Source organism: Populus alba, chromosome 17, assembly GCF_005239225.2.
Source record: "Populus alba chromosome 17, ASM523922v2, whole genome shotgun sequence".
NCBI lineage: Eukaryota > Viridiplantae > Streptophyta > Magnoliopsida > Malpighiales > Salicaceae > Populus > Populus alba.
In genome coordinates, this window is record NC_133300.1 from 8,372,726 (window position 1) to 8,393,384 (window position 20,659).

General features: G+C 34.5%; 2 protein-coding genes across 2 annotated transcripts; both read left to right on the plus strand.

The window, feature by feature from the left end:
* Positions 1–1,633: 1,633 nt before the first annotated feature.
* On the plus strand, positions 1,634–3,268 carry LOC118038129 (putative UPF0481 protein At3g02645). Its single transcript, XM_035044423.1, has one exon. It carries the CDS (start codon positions 1,634–1,636, stop codon positions 3,266–3,268), a length of 1,635 nt encoding a protein of 544 aa, XP_034900314.1.
* Positions 3,269–14,746: 11,478 nt separating this feature from the next.
* Positions 14,747–16,394, plus strand: LOC118038128 (putative UPF0481 protein At3g02645). Its single transcript, XM_035044422.2, has one exon. The coding sequence runs from the start codon at positions 14,784–14,786 to the stop codon at positions 16,392–16,394; it is 1,611 nt and encodes a 536-aa protein (XP_034900313.1). The 5' UTR covers positions 14,747–14,783.
* Positions 16,395–20,659: the final 4,265 nt, after the last annotated feature.

Genomic DNA, 20,659 nt, shown 5'->3' on the forward strand with positions numbered 1-20,659 from the left:
TTGAAATACAAATAGAGGGAAATTGATTGGCTTGCGCTTTACACTCTATTGTGCGTGGAACAAGCTATAATCTTGTAGTGGTTATCCTCGTTATTGTTAGATTCTTCTTGGCGAGGCCTATCTCTTAGTTTCACCACATGTTGCTGTCGAAGCTTTGGTGGTTCTCTCATGGCCTCTCCTTCTTCTCTTGATTTGCAAATGGTCTTCGGTCTTTTTTTCTTTCAAGTTCAATTTAAATTTGGCCTCTCGGATTCTATTTAGATCACGTTCAAATTTACGAAATTAGAAGGAAAATGGGTTAGGAAAGGAAAATTCCTGACATTTTTGCAAGTGGCTTGCCTAAAATCTATCCTCATTGTAAAGTTTGGCCTATCCTAAGTGCTAGTAATTAAGATAGAATTTCAGTATGACCAAAATATCCTCATTGTAAAGAAGACCTTCAAATTTATTTACATAATATATTTTATAAAGATTCATTTTCTAAACCAAATTATTAATACCAATAACTAAATTTAAATGGATGATAAAAGAAGCTCTGCTAAACTAAGAAAGGTTTTTTAATTCTTTATTGTGGATCAAATTTATTTTATGGTATTAAATGACCAAATCTAAACATTATATCATTAATAAAAATTATTTTTATAATAATATTTTCAGATATCCCTTTCAACAATATAATATTTTTTTTTAATTTATTGGGATAATTAATTAATAGCTAATAGTAATTTATTATACGACTATAATAAAGAATAAGAAATGCTTAAAGGGCTGTTAAAAAACATAGTATTATTATTATAAATTATGATTTTGGATTTTTTATGCAAAAATATTTATAATCTTGACATATTTCTTTTATTTTCTTATGGGAAAAGCTCCTTTTTTTTTTTTTTCCGTTCTCACGACATTATCAACAAATGAACAGATTTTCTAAATTTTCATTGAAAAAAGAAAAACAAAACAAGTAAATGGAAAAGAATGGTTTTATGTTGCTATATAGGATTTGAAACAAGCAATGGAACCCTGTTCAGGGGCGAAAATACAAGTCCCAACACGTTCTGTAAGACTTTTTACCAAACCTGCCATTCAACGTCATTGCATGCATGAGCAGGGGTGGAATCAGACAAAAAAAAATTAAGGCATGAGTGATTTGTCTTATTAACAACACGACATTGAGGCATTATTTAAGATTGTGATAGCATGCAGTGTTTATTGTTTATTAGTACAATAATTTTTATTTAAAAATATATTAAAATAATATATTTTATTTTATTTTTAATACTAATATATGAAGTTAATCTAAAACCATAAAATAAATAATATTAAAAAAAAAAAAAACACAGCCTAAAAAATTTCAATTTTTAAAGGTCGTGGAACGCAGATTTTGAATTGAAGAATTAGCTTTTGACACTCAAGCAGTTATCATTTTGAACAGTGCAATGACGTCGTATTAGCATCATTGAAAGTGAAGGTTATCGCAAACTCATATATGTACCACCATCGCCTCAATATCCGAACTCCATTCCCACCACAAAATTTCCTTAAAGCTCAGTATTGTCTTCATCTTTCTTCCAAGAAAAAAAATTCTTAACCGCCGTACAGAAAGTATATCATCGTGTCCTCCCACCAACCAACCATGACAGGTTCTTCGAGCTCCAAATTCGACGAGTTTCAATGGGTCAATACCATCCGTCGAACGCTCGAAAGGGAACTTGAAGAAGATACTTATCAAATTCCGGTGTGCATTTTTACTGTCCCCAGAACCCTAATGTCTAGCCATCCCAACTTTTATACTCCACATCAACTTCCACTTGGTCCGTACCATTATTGGCGTCCAGATCTAAGTGAGATGGAGAGCTACAAGCTTTCGGCAGCAAGAAAACTCCAAAACCAATTTCAAAGCGACAACTTTCAGAATCTTGTCGAGAAATTGGTAAAGCTTGAACCAAAGATTCGGGCATGCTACCACAAGTACTTAAATCTCAATGCTGAGACACTAGCATGGATGATGGCTTTGGATGCTTCGTTTTTACTCGAGTTTCTTCAAATTTATTCCGTCAAAGAAAATGAAGTTTCATTGAGGGTTTCCTCGAGGATGACACATTTGCTTGATTATTCAAAGAGAAAATCGGCACATTATGTAATTCTCAGCGATATAGTGATGATGGAGAATCAAATTCCACTATTTGTACTGAGAAAGGTGCTTAAGTTTCTACTCATGTCAGCAGAATCAGCTCATGACATGCTGATTTCCATGTTACTAGGGTTATGTAAAGAGCTCTCTCCTTTCAAGATGGTAGAGTTGGAAAAGACTAAAGTCTTGGAGCATTCCCACTTGCTAGACTCTTTGTATGACATTATGGTGCCCAGAGTGGAAGAACTATCGATTGAGATAACAACTGAAGATGTCGAAGAAAATCGTTCTGAAACTGAGCAAGAAAATCGTTCTGAAACTGAGCAAGAAAACGAAGGATCTGGAATTGATTTGAATCTTGTGAAAAGTATTTTGAGCGAGCTCTGGAATACGGTTTCTGAACTAAACATAGGCCCAATGCGTTGCCTCAAGAACGCTTCAGCATCAATGACAAGCAAATTAGGATTTTACTGGACAATACTAAATGAACTTCTGAATCTATCAGCCTCAAATCGTGGCATTGAGCCAGAAAATGAGAGCTCCAGAAATAACCAGCAGCTGCCACCTTTGGCAGAAGAGATCGCAATTCCTTCAGTCACACAGCTCTCTAACACTGGTGTTCGTTTTTTACCTACCAAGGGTAACATCTCCACCATTAACTTCGACACGGAGAAAGCTATATTTTACGTCCCCATGATTAGTTTAGATGCAAACAGTGAGTTTGTCTTTAGAAACTTAGTGGCATATGAAATATCCAATGCATCAGGACCCATGATTTTTGCTCGGTACATTGAATTGATGAATGGGATTATTGACACCGAGGAAGATGTAAGATTGCTTAGAGAGGGAGGCATTATCTTCAACCACTTGAAGAGTGATCAAGAGGTGGCAAACCTATGGAACGGGATGAGCAAGTGCAAGTCCATTAGGCTGACAAAAGCTCCCTTCTTAGATAAGGTGATTGAAGATGTTAACAAGTATTACAACAGCCGATGGAAGGTCAAGATACGGAAATTTATGAAGCACACTGTGTTTTGTTCATGGCAGTTTCTCACGATGCTCGCTTCCATTCTGCTCTTGCTCTTAATGGCTGTGGAATCATTTTGCACAGTTTATAAATGCATTAGAATAATCTAATGCATTTAGGCTGCTGATTTCTTAAGTATCATTCAAGGTTATGTTGGTGGTATCTTGCTCTGTCTCTATTTATTCATTTATTTATTTATTTGAGTACACAAATAATTGTTTCATTTTTATTTTTTTTTTATGAACTTCGACTGTTTATTTTACCATATAATTATTGTATAAATAAATATTTTCAATTGTAATGTAATGGGGGAGGACTGCCCCTCGTTGTGTTGTCCTATAACTCTATTCATAGCACAATTAATGAATAAAACAAGAATGAATTTTTAGGATGAATTTTTCTGATTGAATATACCGTTGCAGTATTCATCAATAAACACCAATAAAAATATTTCATCAGTATATATCAAAGGAATTATAATGAGAAAATAATGAATGGAAAAAAAGTCAAAAAATACAATGACGTGTTATTTTTACAGACAAAATTATTGATAGATTTAAATACATCAGTTAAATCCGTTGGTAAATCCTTCTGTAATATATAATTTATGACTTGACCAGCGACCCTTTTCTCTCCATCCCTCATTTCTTCTTCTTCCTTTATTTTTCTTTGCAACAAACAACACACACTCCCCTAAAAAAAATCACAAATCAACCTCCCATTATAAATCCAGTCACCCCAACACCCAATGGTAAATCCATCTATAATATATAATTTATGACCTGACCAATGACTCTTATCTCTCCCTTCCTCATTTCTTCTTCTTCCTCTATTTTTCTTTGCAACAAACAGCACACACACCCCTAAAAAAGTCACAAATCAACCTCCCATTATAAATTCAGTCACCCTAACACTCAGTTTGTCAACATCTTTGTTCTACATCAAATTTTATTGAGGATTCTCCACTTCAAGTAAGCAAAAACCATCCATTTTTTAATTGCACTCAATTTTAAAAATGTTAATTTTGTTGCATATTTTTGTAGTATATGTATTTTGGTTGGGTGTTTATTTTTTTATAGCTTTTTCTCATAGAAATTTGTTGTACAAATATATAATTTGTACATGTTATGGTTTGTTTGAGATTTTATAAAATTATATTTGTTTGTAAATTGATGGAATTTATTTTGAATTTATGACTTGGGTGTTTTGTAATGAAATAAATAATAACTTATTTAATGGGTATCTTTTATATTTTGTCAATTATATTGCTGAGATGAGATTTTGGTGAATGTGTCATTGGAATTTGTTTCATATGAGAACAATTTTGTTGAATTTTAGTTGTTTTTTTTTTGTTCAATTTCAATTAAATATATATGATTAATTTTAATTATTATTTTGGATTTTTTTGTAAATTAGGGTTAAATATATTGTTTAACTTAGTGATTAATTTTGTGTTTGTATAATTTGTGGTTTAGGGTTTTGAGTTGATGTAAATTAAAGGTTTATAAAATTTTTGATTTATATGTCAATTTGGTTTGATTTTGATATTTTGAATAGTGATAAGAAATGCATGAATTGTGAATGAATGTTGAAATGTGAAATTATAAAAAGTAATTCAATAATATTATAGGAAAGAAAAACAAGACACTAGAAATTGTTGGAAAACATTTACCAAATTAATGTACACCAATATACTGAAATAGAAATACTGAAGGACTATATATATATATATATATATATATATAATATATATATATATATATATATATATAAATTGGTTGAGTACAAGTTGAGTGAACTCTTCACTCATTGACAAGGAAACAAATTGATATAAATCAATTGGTTTGTTGCAATCAGATTTAAATTATTATATATTTAAATGTTTAAAAATTTTATAGTCTCTCATTTAAAAAAGGTGTTGCCGATTTTTAAAAAATAAAAATAATATGAATGATTAATAATATCTTAATCATTTAATTTGTATAAATATCTAAGAAAAAATTAATAGCACGTTATACAAACATGATCACTACTAATTTTTGTTGCAGCGCTTCTGATGATTATAATTTGTTAAGTGTCAACTAATAACATGCACTTGAGACACAGGCAGCCATTCTGAACGTAAATTTATCAAGTTGCGGTGTTGTCACGTCAAGAGAAGAGGTCCCTTCATAGTGATTTATTCACCTGGAAGTACCAGGCTTTCTAAGTTTATTTTTCCTTTATAATGACATGTTAATATTTAAAAAAAATAATAATTTCAATTAAAAAATACAATTTCAAGTTTACAAACATTGAAGATGCCAAAACTTACATGCAGTATAAAACAATATCATTAAATTAACATCTTAATCCGAATTACAAGACAATGAGTTATGGATTATGTTGATGTTTTTATCTTAATTGAAACTTGAACTCTCAAATTGAAAAAAATGTTTATAAAAAATAAAAAAGATCGAACAGCAACCCCCTTAGAGATGCAAGACTATTTGATAACCTCGGCAATCAACACAAACAAGAATGAGATTCGGGAGTATTAATCCCAATATCACTCCGTCCGATTGCAAGTTTGCAACAGTGTCAGAAAATCAAAATTTTCCCTTGTTTGAGATTCTTTGGTGGGGAAGAATCATAAAAAAAAAGGACCAAAAACACAACAAAATTGCTCAATTGAGAAGATATAGTAGATGTGTAATGATCCACAATTATGCAGAGCTTCGTTCTCATCATTATCAATCACGCGATGAACAGAATTTGGGATGAGAAACTGAAAAATGCATAATAGGGGAAGTTCATGAAGCTCACTTATCCTGGGTGAAGAAACAAGAGGAGTTGATGTACTAGGGGATACTTTGGGGGATATAGAAGGCTGAGGATTTGCAACATGAGCAAGCACTCCAGAAACTTGTTGTGAAAGTTCAGTAGCAGAAATGGGACCACTGGATGATAAGGCCAACTTCATTGCCAATGGCTTACTGGTTATCGGACCAGAGAAGGATTTCTGTTTAATTTTTTTGTTATCAGATGCATTGTAAACATCAAGCTGTGGAAATGAGATTCCTCCAGCTAAAGGACGGGGTAATTGATGAAGCTGGTTGCTTAAATTAAGATGTTTACCAAGTCTTTTCTGTTAGAATAAAACTCCTAGTCTATAGGGTTGTCCTAGTCACTAGGAATATTGTTACTTGATATTGTGAGATTCCTCATAATACTGCACTTTATTTGTTTCCCGTTACCATTGTAAGGCTATATAATGAGCCACACTTATCATTCAATAATCAAGCAACCTTAATCATTTTGTGCACACTTTAAGCAAGCTGCTATTCTTGTTCATTAAGTGTAACAAAGTGGTATCAGAGCCTGGTTGAGAGAATTCTGAGTGAGAGAGTTTAGGAACAGCAGTATCCTAAAAGAGAGAAACGCTGTGAGGAGATTGTGAGAAACACCAAGAGAAAAGAGTGAAGTATTAGAGTGAACTGATAGAAGAGAAACAGAGTGAGAAGAGAGAAACACTGTGAGAAGATTGTGAGAAACACCGAGAGAAAAGAGTTAAGAGTGAACTGAGAAATGACTGCTGAAGGGAAAAAATTGTTGATCATTCCTAGGTTCAATGGGGACTATGATCACTGGAGCCTATTGATGGAGAATCTTCTGAGATCAAAAGAATACTGGAGCTGCATTGAAACTGGATTTACAGAACCTGATGAAGGAGAAACATTGATTACTGCACAAAAAAGACACCTTGAGGACTGCAAACTCAAGGATCTAAAGGTTAAAAACTACCTTTTCCAGTCAATCGACAAGTCAATCTTGAAGACTATTCTGCAGAAAGACACTTCCAACCAGCTGTGGGAATCAATGAAAACAAAATATCAAAGGAATACTAGAGTCAAGCATGCTCAACTTCAGGCACTTCGCAGAGATTTTGAGGTGCTAGAAATGAAGATTGGTGAATCAGTCACTGATTATTTCTCCAGAGTCATGATGGTGGCAAATGATATGCGCAATTATAGAGAAGATATGCAAGATGTGAAGATTGTAGAAAAGATTTTACGCACTCTCACAGACAAATTCAATTATATTGTCTGTTCCATAGAGGAATCCAAAGACATTGATCTCCTTTCTGTGGATGAGCTACAAAGCTCATTGATTGTGCACGAACAGAAGTTTTGAAGGACTAACAGTGAAGATCAAGCCTTGAAAGTTACATTTGATGAGGGACAAGGCAGAGGAAGACGTGGCAGGAATACATATAGAGGAAGAGGATACAGGAGAGGACGTGGATTTATTAACAAAGTTATAATAGAGTGTTATAGATGCCACAAGCTCGGGCACTATAAATATGAATGTCCAAATTGGGAGGCTAATTATGTTGAAGCAGATGAAGAATTGCTGCTAATGTCTTTGGTGGAGATGAATGAAGCAAAGCGTGGAGATGTTTGGTTCTTGGACTCTGGTTGTTCAAACCACATGAGCGGAGATGCAGAAAAATTCAGTGAATTAAACAGAGGATTTAAGCAGCAAGTCAAACTCGGTAACAACACCAGAATTTCTGTGGAAGGGAAGGGAAAGATTACACTTAAATTGAATGGCATGAATCACATCATCACTGATGTGTTTTATGTCCCAGAATTACACAACAACCTACTGAGTGTGGGACAAATGCAATAGAAGGGACTTGCATTTTTATTTCACGCAAGGATGTGCAAGATTTATCACCCAAAGAGGGGCATGATCATTCAAACCAGCATGTCTGCAAATAAAATGTGCATACTGTTGGCAAACACGCAAGAGAGAAATGATGCCTGTTTTCTCACAAATTCACCAACATCAAATGTCACCCAGCTGTGGCATAGTAGGTATGGCCATTTGAGCCATCGGGGTCTGGAGATCTTACAGAACAACAATATGGTTCGAGGAATGCCAAAGCTCACACCTACCACAGAGACTTGCACTGACTATCTAATTGGAAAACAACATCGCAACAGCATCCCAAAGAAGAGCACATGGAGAGCCACTGAAAAATTACAGCTTGTGCATGCTGATATTTATGGTCCAGTGACCCCCATTTCTAATAGCAAGAAGAGGTATTTTCTATGCTTGATTGATGATTTCTGTAGAAAAGCATGGTATATTTTCTGACAGAAAAATCAGAATCATTATATGTCTTTCAATGCTTTAAGAAGATGGTAGAAAAGGATACTGGGAAGTTTATTAAATGTCTACGTACGGATAGAGTGGGGGAGTTCAATTCAAATGAATTTAAAGAATTCTGTAGACATAATGGAATAAGACGCCAACTGACCACAGCATACACTCCACAACAAAATGGAGTGGCTGAGAGGAAAAATCGTACGGTGATGAACATGGTTCAAGCAATGCTCTCAGAAAAGAAAATCCCAAAATCTTTATGGCCTGAGGCAGTGCAATGGTCAGTTTATGTGTTGAATCGATGTCCCACATTCGCAGTCAAAGATACCACTCCAGAAGAAGCATGGACAGGTGCAAAACCGTCTGTGGAGCATTTCAGAATTTTCCACATGTGCATGTGCCTGAAGCCAAACGTATCAAGCTGGATAACAGAAGCTTTGCGTGTGTATTATTGGGTGTCAATGAAGAATCCAAGGGATACAGGCTCTATGATCCAATTGCACAACAAATAATTATCAGTAGGGACGTTATATTTGAAGAAGGAAGGAGGTGGAATTGGGATGCAAGCTATGAGGATCAAATACAGCAAAGCCTTGAGTAGGGAGACATTGATGAAGTGGAAATTGATGAAGAAGAAAATTCAGACAGTGGAGCAAAAGACAGTGATGGTGGATCAGCTGACAGTGATGCAGTGGATGAAGATTTGATGGCTAATGACACCAACAATGATGCAATAACAGGAAATGAAGTTGCAGTGACAGGGGAAGCAGAAGCTGCTGCAAATGCAGCAGTGATCGGGGATGAAGATGCAGTCACAGCTGCAGAAGCTGAGTTGATGAATGACACGTCAAATGCAGCTGAGGGCATTATGGTGAGTGACACGTCAATTGCAGAAGGATCCATAACAAGAAGTAGTAGCAGACTTCAACAAAAACCGAGATGGATGTCAGACTATGTCTGCAGCCATCAACGTTATGAAGAAGAAAATGAGATCAACATGGCTGTAATGCAAGGTGCAGACCCTATAAACTATGAAGATGCAGTAGCAAGCTCAAGGTGGAGAGAAGCAATGGATTCAGAGATCAATTCAATTGAGAAAAATCAGACCTGGACACTTACAGACCTACCAGCCGGAGCCAAGAAAATTGGGGTCAAATGGCTTTACAAAACTAAATTGAATGAGCTTGGGGAGGTAGACAAATATAAAGCCCGATTAGTAGCAAAGGGTTACTCTCAACAATATGGAGTGGATTACACCGAAGTATTTGCCCCAGTAGCAAGGATGGACACAGTACGAATGATTGTGGCACTAGCAGCTCAAAGAAAATGGACAATCTATCAATTGGATGTCAAGTCCACATTTTTACATGGTAAACTCAGCGAGAATGTTTTTGTTGAACAACCGAAAGGGTATGAGAAGAAGGGCAGTGAAGAAAAGGTTTATCAATTACACAAAGCTCTATATGGACTAAAACAAGCCCCACGAGCATGGTTTAGTCGTATCGCAGCATACTTCAAAGATGAAGGCTTTGAAACATGCCCAAATGAGCACACACTATTCATTAAAAAGGGAGTAGAAGGCAAGATGATCATTGTGAGTATTTATGTTGACGATTTGATATATACAGGTAATGATGAAGACATGATGAATGGTTTTAAATCATCAATGATGAATGTTTTTGATATGACGGATATGGGAAAGATGCGATTCTTTCTTGGGATAGAAGTCATACAAAAAGCCAATGGCAATTTTATTTGCCAAAAGAAGTATGCTATAGAAGTGTTGAAGCGTTTTGGTATGGCAGAAAGTAATCCAGTTAGCAGCCCGATTGTGCCAGGTGTCAAACTAAACAAGGATGATCAAGGAGTACAAGTTGATGAATCTTACTACAAGCAAATTGTAGGGAGCTTAGTGTATCTCACAACAACTCGACCAAATATGATGTTCAGTGTAAGCTTGATCAGCCGATTTATGTCTAGACCTACCGAGTTGCACCTACAAGCTGCTAAGAGAATACTGAGATACTTGCAAGGCACAACAAATTTTGGCATTCTATACAAAAGGGATGGGATGGGACAAGTTGCGCGCATTCACAGATAGTGACTTTGCAGGTGATGTAGAGGATCGAAAGAGCACATCCGAATATGTCTTCTTAATGAGCTCGGGAGCAGTCTCTTGGTTGTCAAAAAAACAACCTATAATCACATTATCCACTACAGAGGCAGAATTTATGGCTACCGCAGGCTGTGCAAGTCAAGCAGTTTGGATGAGAAGGGTCTTGGAAAATTTAGGACTTGCTTAGAAAGAATGCACCACCATTTGGTGTGACAACAGTTCTACGATCAAATTGTCCAAGAATCCAGTAATGCATGGGAGAAGCAAACACATTGATGTCAGGTTCCATTTCCTGAGAGATTTAGTAAATGATGGTATTATTCAGTTGCTGCATTGTAGAACTCAAGAGTAGATAGCAGATTTGATGACGAAGGCTTTGAAGGTGGAGACATTTCAGAAACTTAGAGAAGAACTGGGAGTGTGCAAAATTGAATGAATAAACTAATTGCTATTGCATTTAGTTTAAGAGAGGGATTGATGAAGCTGGTTGCTTAAATTAAGATGTTTACCAAGTCTTTTCTGTTAGAATAAAACTCCTAGTCTATAGGGTTGTCCTAGTCTATAGGGTTGTCCTAATATCATCGGTGTTTAAATCGTCGATGGAGATTCCATTGTTTCAATGGAGTCAGATATCCAGGCATCGTGAATGGATGCCTCAAATCAATGCATAGTTTTCTAGATTTGAGGTTCGTGTTAATATATAATTTTCAGCTTATTTCTAATAAATTCTTAATATAATTGTAAATAAATTATTAACAATTTTAAAAAAAATTATTTTTTATTCACAAAATCGATCCTGCTTTGGGACGAGGAACATAACAATGTTGTGAGGACGGTGTGGGAAAATCACGCGGCAACTAGGTAACATCGAAAACAATACAACTTTTTTTTTACAAAAATTTTTTATGTTTAAATGTAATTTTTGCTTGCGTGAAGTAGGTTGCTTGATTTTTGGTACGAAGCCCAAAAAAAGGCAAAAAAAACTACGAGGGATAGGGGGTTCCAAGGCTGGAACAATGTTGCGGTTTGGAGGGATTTCAAACTGATATATATCCCGGAGGATATATGGCCGCACTATCTTGAGCACGTGATGTCTGAGCGGTTCACACGACGCTCACAGTCCGGTGCTGGCAACCGAAATCAGCCAATTCATGGCTCGGTGACAATGCACACCGGGGGCTCCGTTTCGTTTGCTGCACATGCGAAACGGATGGTAAGATTAATTTAAATGAAATATATCGTTCAATTAATTTGTTGTTAATAAATTTTTTTTCATTATAGGCTACGTCTCTTGGACGTGAGCCGAGCCCCATGGAGCTGTTTGTGGAGACGCACGTGCGGAGTCAAGACCGCCAAAAGGGGGTGCAACAGTTCGTTGACAGCCGTACTCAACATTTTGTGGTATGTTTGTTCAACCATTTTATTTTGTAAGTTATTATTATGTTTATTGAATTGAATATAATGATTACTTTTTTTATTATCCGGAGACCTATAATAATCGGTTGAGGGAGACATACAGGGACGATCCTTCGACCCATCCAGAATTCGATCCGAATTTGTGGATGGAGGCTGAATCGTCAGGTGGACCCAATAAGAATCGGGTTTACGGGCTGTCCACTACGGCCGACAACTTGCGAACGACTCGTACTGCTTCAACCATCGGGAGCTCCCAATCAGTATCGAGCTCCCAATCTAAAGAGTTCGTGGCCTTACAGCAAAAGTGCGACCACCTATCAGAGACGTACACACAACTCAAAGAACAATACAGAGCAGAATCTGAACAACAAAGAGCGGCTTATGAAGAGCTTCGTCAAATGGTCATGAACATGGCACAAGGTGGAACATGTGCACCCAATCCTTTTTGGTCGTATAACAGCCGGCCTCCTCGTCCTCCTCCTTTATATTAATTTTTAATAAATATTATTTACATTTAAAATTTCATTTAATGTTCTTTTTTAAAACATTTCATTGTGTAATGAATATTATTTATCTTTTATTTTTTGTTTTTGATGCTTCATATAAATTTTATTTGCATAATTGGTTTTTATTACCATCAATTTATATCATTTTATATTATGTATTCTAATTAATTATTAAAAAAAATAAAAAAAAAACAATTACAAAGGGATTTACCGACGGAATAAATCCGTCGGCATTAGACAGTAGCCGCGACCATCACCGACAAATTTCCAGACGGATAAATTCGGTCGGTGTTTTCATAACTCACCAACAGATTTACTAACGGAATTATTTCGTCGGTATTATAACTTACCGACAAATTTACAGATAGTATGTTCTGTCGGTATTTCAATAATTCACTGAATTGAAATACAAATAGAGGGAAATTGATTGGCTTGCTTGGAACAAGCTATAATCTTGTAGTGGTTATCCTCGTTATTGTTAGATTCTTCTTGGCGAGGCCTATCTCTTAGTTTCACCACATGTTGATGTCGAAGCTTCGGTGGTTCTCTCATGGCCTCTCCTTCTTCTTCTTCTTCTTCTTTTTTTTTTTTCTCATTTTCCCTTTTTTTTTCTCCATCTTCTCTTGATTTGCAAATGGTCTTCTGTCTTTTTTTTTCTTTTAAGTTCAATTTTAAATTTGGCCTCTCGATTCTATTTAGATCACGTTCAAATTTACGAAATTAGAAGGAAAATGGGTTAGGAAAGGAAAATTCCGGACATTTTTGCAAGTGGCTTGCCTAAAATCTATCCTCATTGTAAAGTTCGGCCTATCCTAAATGCTAGTAATTAAGATAGAATTTCAGTATGACCAAAATATCCTCATTGTAAAGAAGACCTTCAAATTTATTTACATAATATATTTTATAAAGATTCATTTTCTAAACCAAATTATTAATACCAATAACTAAATTTAAATGGATGATAAAAAGAAGCTCTGCTAAAGAAAGGTTTTTTAATTCTTTATTGTGGATCAAATTTATTTTATGGTATTAAATGACCAAATCTAAACATTATATCATTAATAAAATTATTTTTTATAATAATATTTTCAGATATCCCTTTCAACAATATAATATTTGTTTAATTAATTGGGATAATTAATTAATAGCTAATAGTAATTTTATTATACGACTATAAATAAAGAATAAGAAATGCTTAAAGGGCTGTTAAAAAAACATAGTATTATTATTATAAATTATGATTTTGGATTTTTTATGCAAAAATATTTATAATCTTGACATATTTCTTTTATTTTCTTATGGGAAAAGCTCTTTTTTTTTTCCGTTCTCACCACATTATCAACAAATGAACAGATTTTCCAATTTTTTATTGAAAAAAGAAAAACAAAACAAGTAAATGGAAAAGAATGGTTTTGACTTTTGTGTTACTATATAGGATTTGAAACAAGCAATGGAAGCATGTTCGGGGGCGAAAATACAAGTCCCAACACGTTCTGTAAGACTTTTTCCCAAACCTGCCATTCAACGTCCTTGCATGCATGAGAATATTGATGAAACGGAATCTCCAAAAACTCATGAATGGTTGGTGGATCGATATCCATGGCGGACCCAGCAAACTCGTGTTCGCAACTCAGCATCAATTAGTTAGTTTTGATAGCATCATCGGTCAAGATGGGACGAACGGGAAGGAAGGGTCCTCCTATATTCTCTGTGCTAATTTAAAAAAGTCAAAGAAATCTTATCATCTCCCTCCGTGTCAGCGGTCAAGGAGAACTCATCTTCAAGAAAAGGAGAAACAAATATCCAAATAATCGCTCACTTGCCACAGAAGAACAATGAAAACGACCATAGCAAACGCAGAGAGAGATCAGAAAGTCAATAAAGTCGAAAAATCTAAACCGCGGCAGCTCAAGTTAAGGGCTTCTTACGTTGCTCAATCTCCATGGCATCCTTTAAATTTCGTTAGATGACTTTTAGCTGGGTTTTTCCCTTTATTTATAAGAGTGCTGTTGGAGTTTGTTTTTTTTTTTTTTAAATGTATTTTTAAAAAATATATATTAAAATAATACAGTATATTAAAAAACGACCATAGCAAATGCAGTGTTTAGTGTTTATTAGTACAGTAATTTTTATTTAAAGATAACACCAAAAATTTCAATTTTTAAGGGTCGTGGAACGCAGATTTTGAATTGAAGAATTAGCTTTTGACACTCAAGCAGTTATCATTTTGAACAGTACAATGACGTCGTATTAGCATCATTGAAAGTGAAGGTTATCGCAAACTCATATATGTACCACCATCGCCTCAATATCCAAACTCCATCCCCACCACAAAATTTCCTTAAAGCTCAGTATTGTCTTCATCTTTCTTCCAAGAAAAAAAATTCTTAATCGCCGTACAGAAAGTATATCCTCGTGTCCTCCCACCAACCAAACATGACAGGTTCTTCGAGCTCCAAATTCGACGAGTTTCAATGGGTCAATACCATCCGTCGAACGCTCGAAAGGGAACTTGAAGAAGATACTGATCAAATTCCGGTGTGCATTTTTACTGTCCCCAGAACCCTAATGTCCAGCCATCCCAACTTTTATACTCCACATCAACTTCCACTTGGTCCGTACCATTATTGGCGTCCAGATCTAAGTGAGATGGAGAGCTACAAGCTTTCGGCAGCAAGAAAACTCCAAAACCAATTTCAAAGCGACAACTTTCAGAATCTTGTCGAGAAATTGGTAAAGCTTGAACCAAAGATTCGGGCATGCTACCACAAGTACTTAAATCTCAATGCTGAGACACTAGCATGGATGATGGCTTTGGATGCTTCGTTTTTACTCGAGTTTCTTCAAATTTATTCCGTTAAAGAAAATGAAGTTTTATCGAGGGTTTCCTTGAGGATGACACATTTGCTTGATTATTCAAAGAGGAAATCGGCACATTATGTAATTCTCAGGGATATAGTGATGATGGAGAATCAAATTCCACTATTTGTATTGAGAAAGGTGCTTAAGTTTCTACTCATGTCAGCAGAATCAGCTGATGATATGCTGATTTCCATGTTACTAGGGTTATGTAAAGAGCTCTCTCCTTTCAAGATGGTAGAGTTGGAAAAGACTAAAGTCTTGGAGCATTCCCACTTGCTAGACTCTTTGTATGACATTATGGTGCCCAGGGTGGAAGAACTACCGATTGAGATAACAACTGAAGATGTTGAAGAAAATCGTTCTGAAACTGAGCAAGAAAACGAAGGATCTGGAATTGATTTGAATCTTGTGAAAAGTATTTTGAGCGAGCTCTGGAACACGGTTTCTGAACTAAACATAGGCCCAATGCGTTGCCTCAAGAACGCTTCAGAATCAATAACAAGCAAATTAGGATTTTACTGGACAATACTAAATGAACTTCTGAATCTATCAGCCTCAAATCGTGGCATTGAGCCAGAAAATGAGAGCTCCAGAAATAACCAGCAGCTGCCACCTTTGGCAGAAGAGATCGCAATTCCTTCAGTCACACAGCTCTCTAACACTGGTGTTCGTTTTTTACCTACCAAGGGTAACATCTCCACCATTAACTTCGACACGGAGAAAGCTATATTTTACGTCCCCATGATTAGTTTAGATGCAAACAGTGAGTTTGTCTTTAGAAACTTAGTGGCATATGAAATATCCAATGCATCAGGACCCATGATTTTTGCTCGGTACATTGAATTGATGAATGGGATTATTGACACCGAGGAAGATGTAAGATTGCTTAGAGAGGGAGGCATTATCTTCAACCACTTGAAGAGTGATCAAGAGGTGGCAAACCTATGGAACGGGATGAGCAAGTGCAAGTCCATTAGGCTGACAAAAGCTCCCTTCTTAGATAAGGTGATTGAAGATGTTAACAAGTATTACAACAGCCGATGGAAGGTCAAGATAAGGAAATTTATGAAGCACACTGTGTTTTGTTCATGGCAGTTTCTCACGATGCTCGCTTCCATTCTGCTCTTGCTCTTAATGGCTGTGGAATCATTTTGCACAGTTTATAAATGCATTAGAATAATCTAATGCATTTAGGCTGCTGATTTCTTAAGTATCATTCAAGGTTATGTTGGTTACCTCTTGCTCTGTCTCTATTTATTTATTTGAGTACACAAATAATTGTTTCATTTTTATTTTTTTTAATGAATTTCGACTGTTTATTTTACCATATAATTATTCTATAAATAAATATTTTCAATTGTAATGTAATGGGGGAGGACTGCCCCTCGTTGTGTTGTCCAATCACTCTATTCATAGCACAATTAATGAATAAAACAAGAATTAAATTTTAGGGTGAATTTTTCTGATTGAATATACCGTTGCAGTATTCATCCATAAACACCAATACAAATATTTCATTAGTATATATCAAGTGAATTACAATGAAAAAATAATGAATGAATAAAAAAAGAGTCAAAAAATACAATGACGTGTTATTTTTACAGACAAAAGAATTGATAGTTTTAAATTCATCAGTTCAATCCATCGGTAAAATCCTTCTGTAATATATAATTTATGACCTGACCAACGACCCTTATCTCTCCCTCCCTCATTTCTTCTTCTTCCTCTATTTTTCTTTGCAAAAAACAACACACACTCCCCTAAAAAAAATCACAAATCAACCTCCCATTATAAATCCAGTCACCCCAACACCCAACGGTAAATCCGTCTATAATATATAATTTATGACCTGACTAGCGACTCTTATCTCTCCCTTCCTCATTTCTTCTTCTTTCTCTATTTTTCTTTGCAACAAACAGCACACACACCCCTAAAAAAATCACAAATCAACCTCCCATTAAAAATTCAGTCACCCCAACACTCAGTTTGTCAACATCTTTGTTCTACATCAAATTTTATTGAGAATTATCCACTTCAAGTAAGCAAAACCATCCATTTTTTATTTGAACTCAATTTTAAAATGTTAATTTTGTTGCATATTTTTGTAGTATATGTATTTTGGTTGGGTGTTTATTTTTTTATAGCTTTTTCTCATAGAAATTTGTTGTACAAATATATAATTTGTACATGTTATGGTTTGTTTGAGATTTTATAAAATTATATTTGTTTGTAAATTGATGGAATTTATTTTGAATTTATGACTTGGGTGTTTTGTGATGAAATAAATAATAACTTATTTAATGGGTATCTTTTATATTTTGTCAATTTTATTGTTGAGTTGAGATTTTGGTGAATGTATAGAAATTTAAATTTATGTAAATAATCGATAATAAATTAGTTGTACTATTAAAATAGTTTGAATAAGTTTGATTTAAACCCATGTTTGCAAATTTATTTAGTGTACATAATTAATCAATACATGTTGTCGTCAATATTTTATATAGATTTGATATAAGTAATGGATGATCATTCATGGATATCTCAAGATTCACCCAAAGGGTTGTGTGGAATGGATTGTTATAATAGGGTTCAAGATTTTATTAATTACGCATTATCTAATCTTAGAAATATTAGTTGAGGTCATATTAGATATCCATTTAAGAGATGTAAAACTAAAAAGTTTTTTGATGCAGATGTTGTAACGATGTATCTTCTATAAAAAAAAAAATCATTGAGAAATACATATGTTGGTTTGTACATGAAGAACCATATATATTCCTCACGAGACCATGGTAGAAAGGATGGCTGGGTCAACTTCTAGTTCTAGCAACATGTATGAAGTTGTAGATGACAATATCAATCCTTATAGGAATATGGTTATGGATGCGATGAGAATAAATCAGAGTTATGCGGTCAATGTCCAATCATAGATGAAGAACCTAATGTAGACACAACCAAGTTTTTGATCTTTCAAAAAACTTTGACGAATTATTATTGTATAAATGCATAAATCACAGTAAATTATTAGTCGTTACATAGGTATTCGCTATCAAGTCAAATCATGGGTTGAGTGAGGCCAGTTACGATAAAATTGTCAAATAGGTGAAAAGTATTTACCTGAAGGAAATAGGCTGAAAGATAACCTTTATGCTGTTAAATTCATGATGAAACCCTTCGACCTAGAATACTAGAAAATTGACGTGTTCAAACTTGTACATGTTGTACTACCTTGAAAATACAGAGTTGGCCAAGTGCAAAACATATGGATATGCTCGTTATAAGCCTAAACTTGGCAGGGAAAGGATTCTTATTGTACATAGAAAACATAGATATTTCTTAATCACACCGAAATTGTATAAGTTATTCATGTCACCAAAGATTGTTGAGCACATGACATGACATCATTCACATAATATGGTGGATGGAGTGATGGTGCACCTTTTTTATAGTGAAACATAGAAAACTTTTAATAAGGTATGTTCTTAGTTTTCAATGAAATTAAGGAGCGTGCATTTTAGATTATGTATAGACAGATTCAATCCATTCAGGTCATTTGGTGCTCCTCATTCTTATTAGCAGTGATACTTCTAGTTTACAACTTGTCATTAGGAACATGTATAAGTCAGGAGTTCATATTTTTATCTACAGTCATACTCGTTCCTAATAATCCGGGTCAAAATATAAATATTTGTCTTCGTCCATTGATTTATGAATTGAAGTAGTTGTGGTAATCCAAGGCTTTGATATATAATGTATTGAGAGAAAAAAATTCAGATAAAGGCAACTTTGATTTGGACAATCAATAATTTTCTTGTGCATGGAATGTTTATGGTTGGAGCATGCATGAAAAACTAGCATGTGCATCCTATATGAAAAATAACAAGGCTTTTACATTAACAAATGGCAGTAAAACATCTTTTTTTTTTCACCATCGGTTCTTACTAATGGATTACAAGTACAGAAAGAGTAGAAGTGACTTCTTTGTTGGTAGAGTTGAAAAAAATGTTGCACTTTAGCTACTATTGAGTGAAGAATTGTATGACATAGTGTCAGAGTATAATGATATTGTGTTTAGTTTTCAATCCGATAAGCATAAGTTTCCTGGTTTTGGTTTAACTCATAAATGGGTATAGCAAAGTATTTTATAAGAGTTTTCTTATTAAAAGACTAATCTTCCATGTCAGAACCTTGATGTCATTCAAGTTAAAAAGAACGTGTTTGAAACATTTTCAACATGGTTATAGACGTGAAAAAAAAAGACAAAAAACAACATCAATGTTATAATGGATATATCTTTTTTTTGTCACCATAAAAATATGTGGTTGGTTTATAATGGGTCACAGGTTGCAAAGTCCAAAGCAAGTTTCACCTTAGACAAGAATGCACAGTTAATTGTCTATCAATGGCTTAAAAGTCTTCATTTTTATAATGGACATGCTTCGAACATATCAAGGTTGATGAATTTAGAGGATTAAACATTGTGTGATATAAAGAGTCATGACTGCTATGTATTTATCCAAACACTCATTTCACTAGATTATCGGGATTTATTACCAAAGCAAATATGGGATGCACTTATGTAGACTAGTCACCTTTTTAAATATATATGCTCCAATAAGTTGCAGATGCCATAACCCAATTTTTGACCCTTTTATTTTAATTATTTTATTTATTGAAAATGATAAAAAAAAATGATGAAAAATAAAAATAATGATGATGAAAAAAACAAGTAAAAATGAAATAAATAAAGAATGAATTAAAGTTTGGGTTAAGGGCGACATGATTAGAAGTTTAAAGATTTAATTAAACTCTTGACTTGTTTAATTAATCAAATCAAGGGCTTAATTGGAGAATTGATAAGTTTTGAGACTTAATTGAGCTTGGAATTAAATTAATTAATCCAATTAAGGGTTTAATTGGAGAATTGATAAGTTTTGAGACTTAATTGAGCTTGGAATTAAATTAATTAATCCAATTAAGGGTTTAATTGGAAAATTGATAAGTTTTGAGACTTAATTAAGCTTGGAAATTAATTTAATTAATCCAATCAAGGGTTTAATTGGAGAATTGATAAGTTTTTGGACTTAATTGGCTTGGAATTAATTTAATTAATGAAATCAGGGACTTAATTGAAGAAATATCAAAGTTTGGGGTTTAATTGGGGCCCAAATTGTAAAAATTAAAATCCAAGGACCAGCTTGAAAATGGCGCAGAAATGCAATGATCCAATTACTTTTTAACCAGGGGCTTTATTGCAGAAGTATGAAATTCCGAGGACCAAATTAAAAGCAACCTTTGGAATGGGAAAACAGAGTCATTTTGGGAGGCGACTGTTTGCTCGTCTTCTTCCTCTACAACGGCTACGCCATTAAAGGCAGAGATGTTTCTCCATTGAATGGAGCACCCCATGCCATCATTGCCAACCATTACAATGCCAATCGACCTCTGGC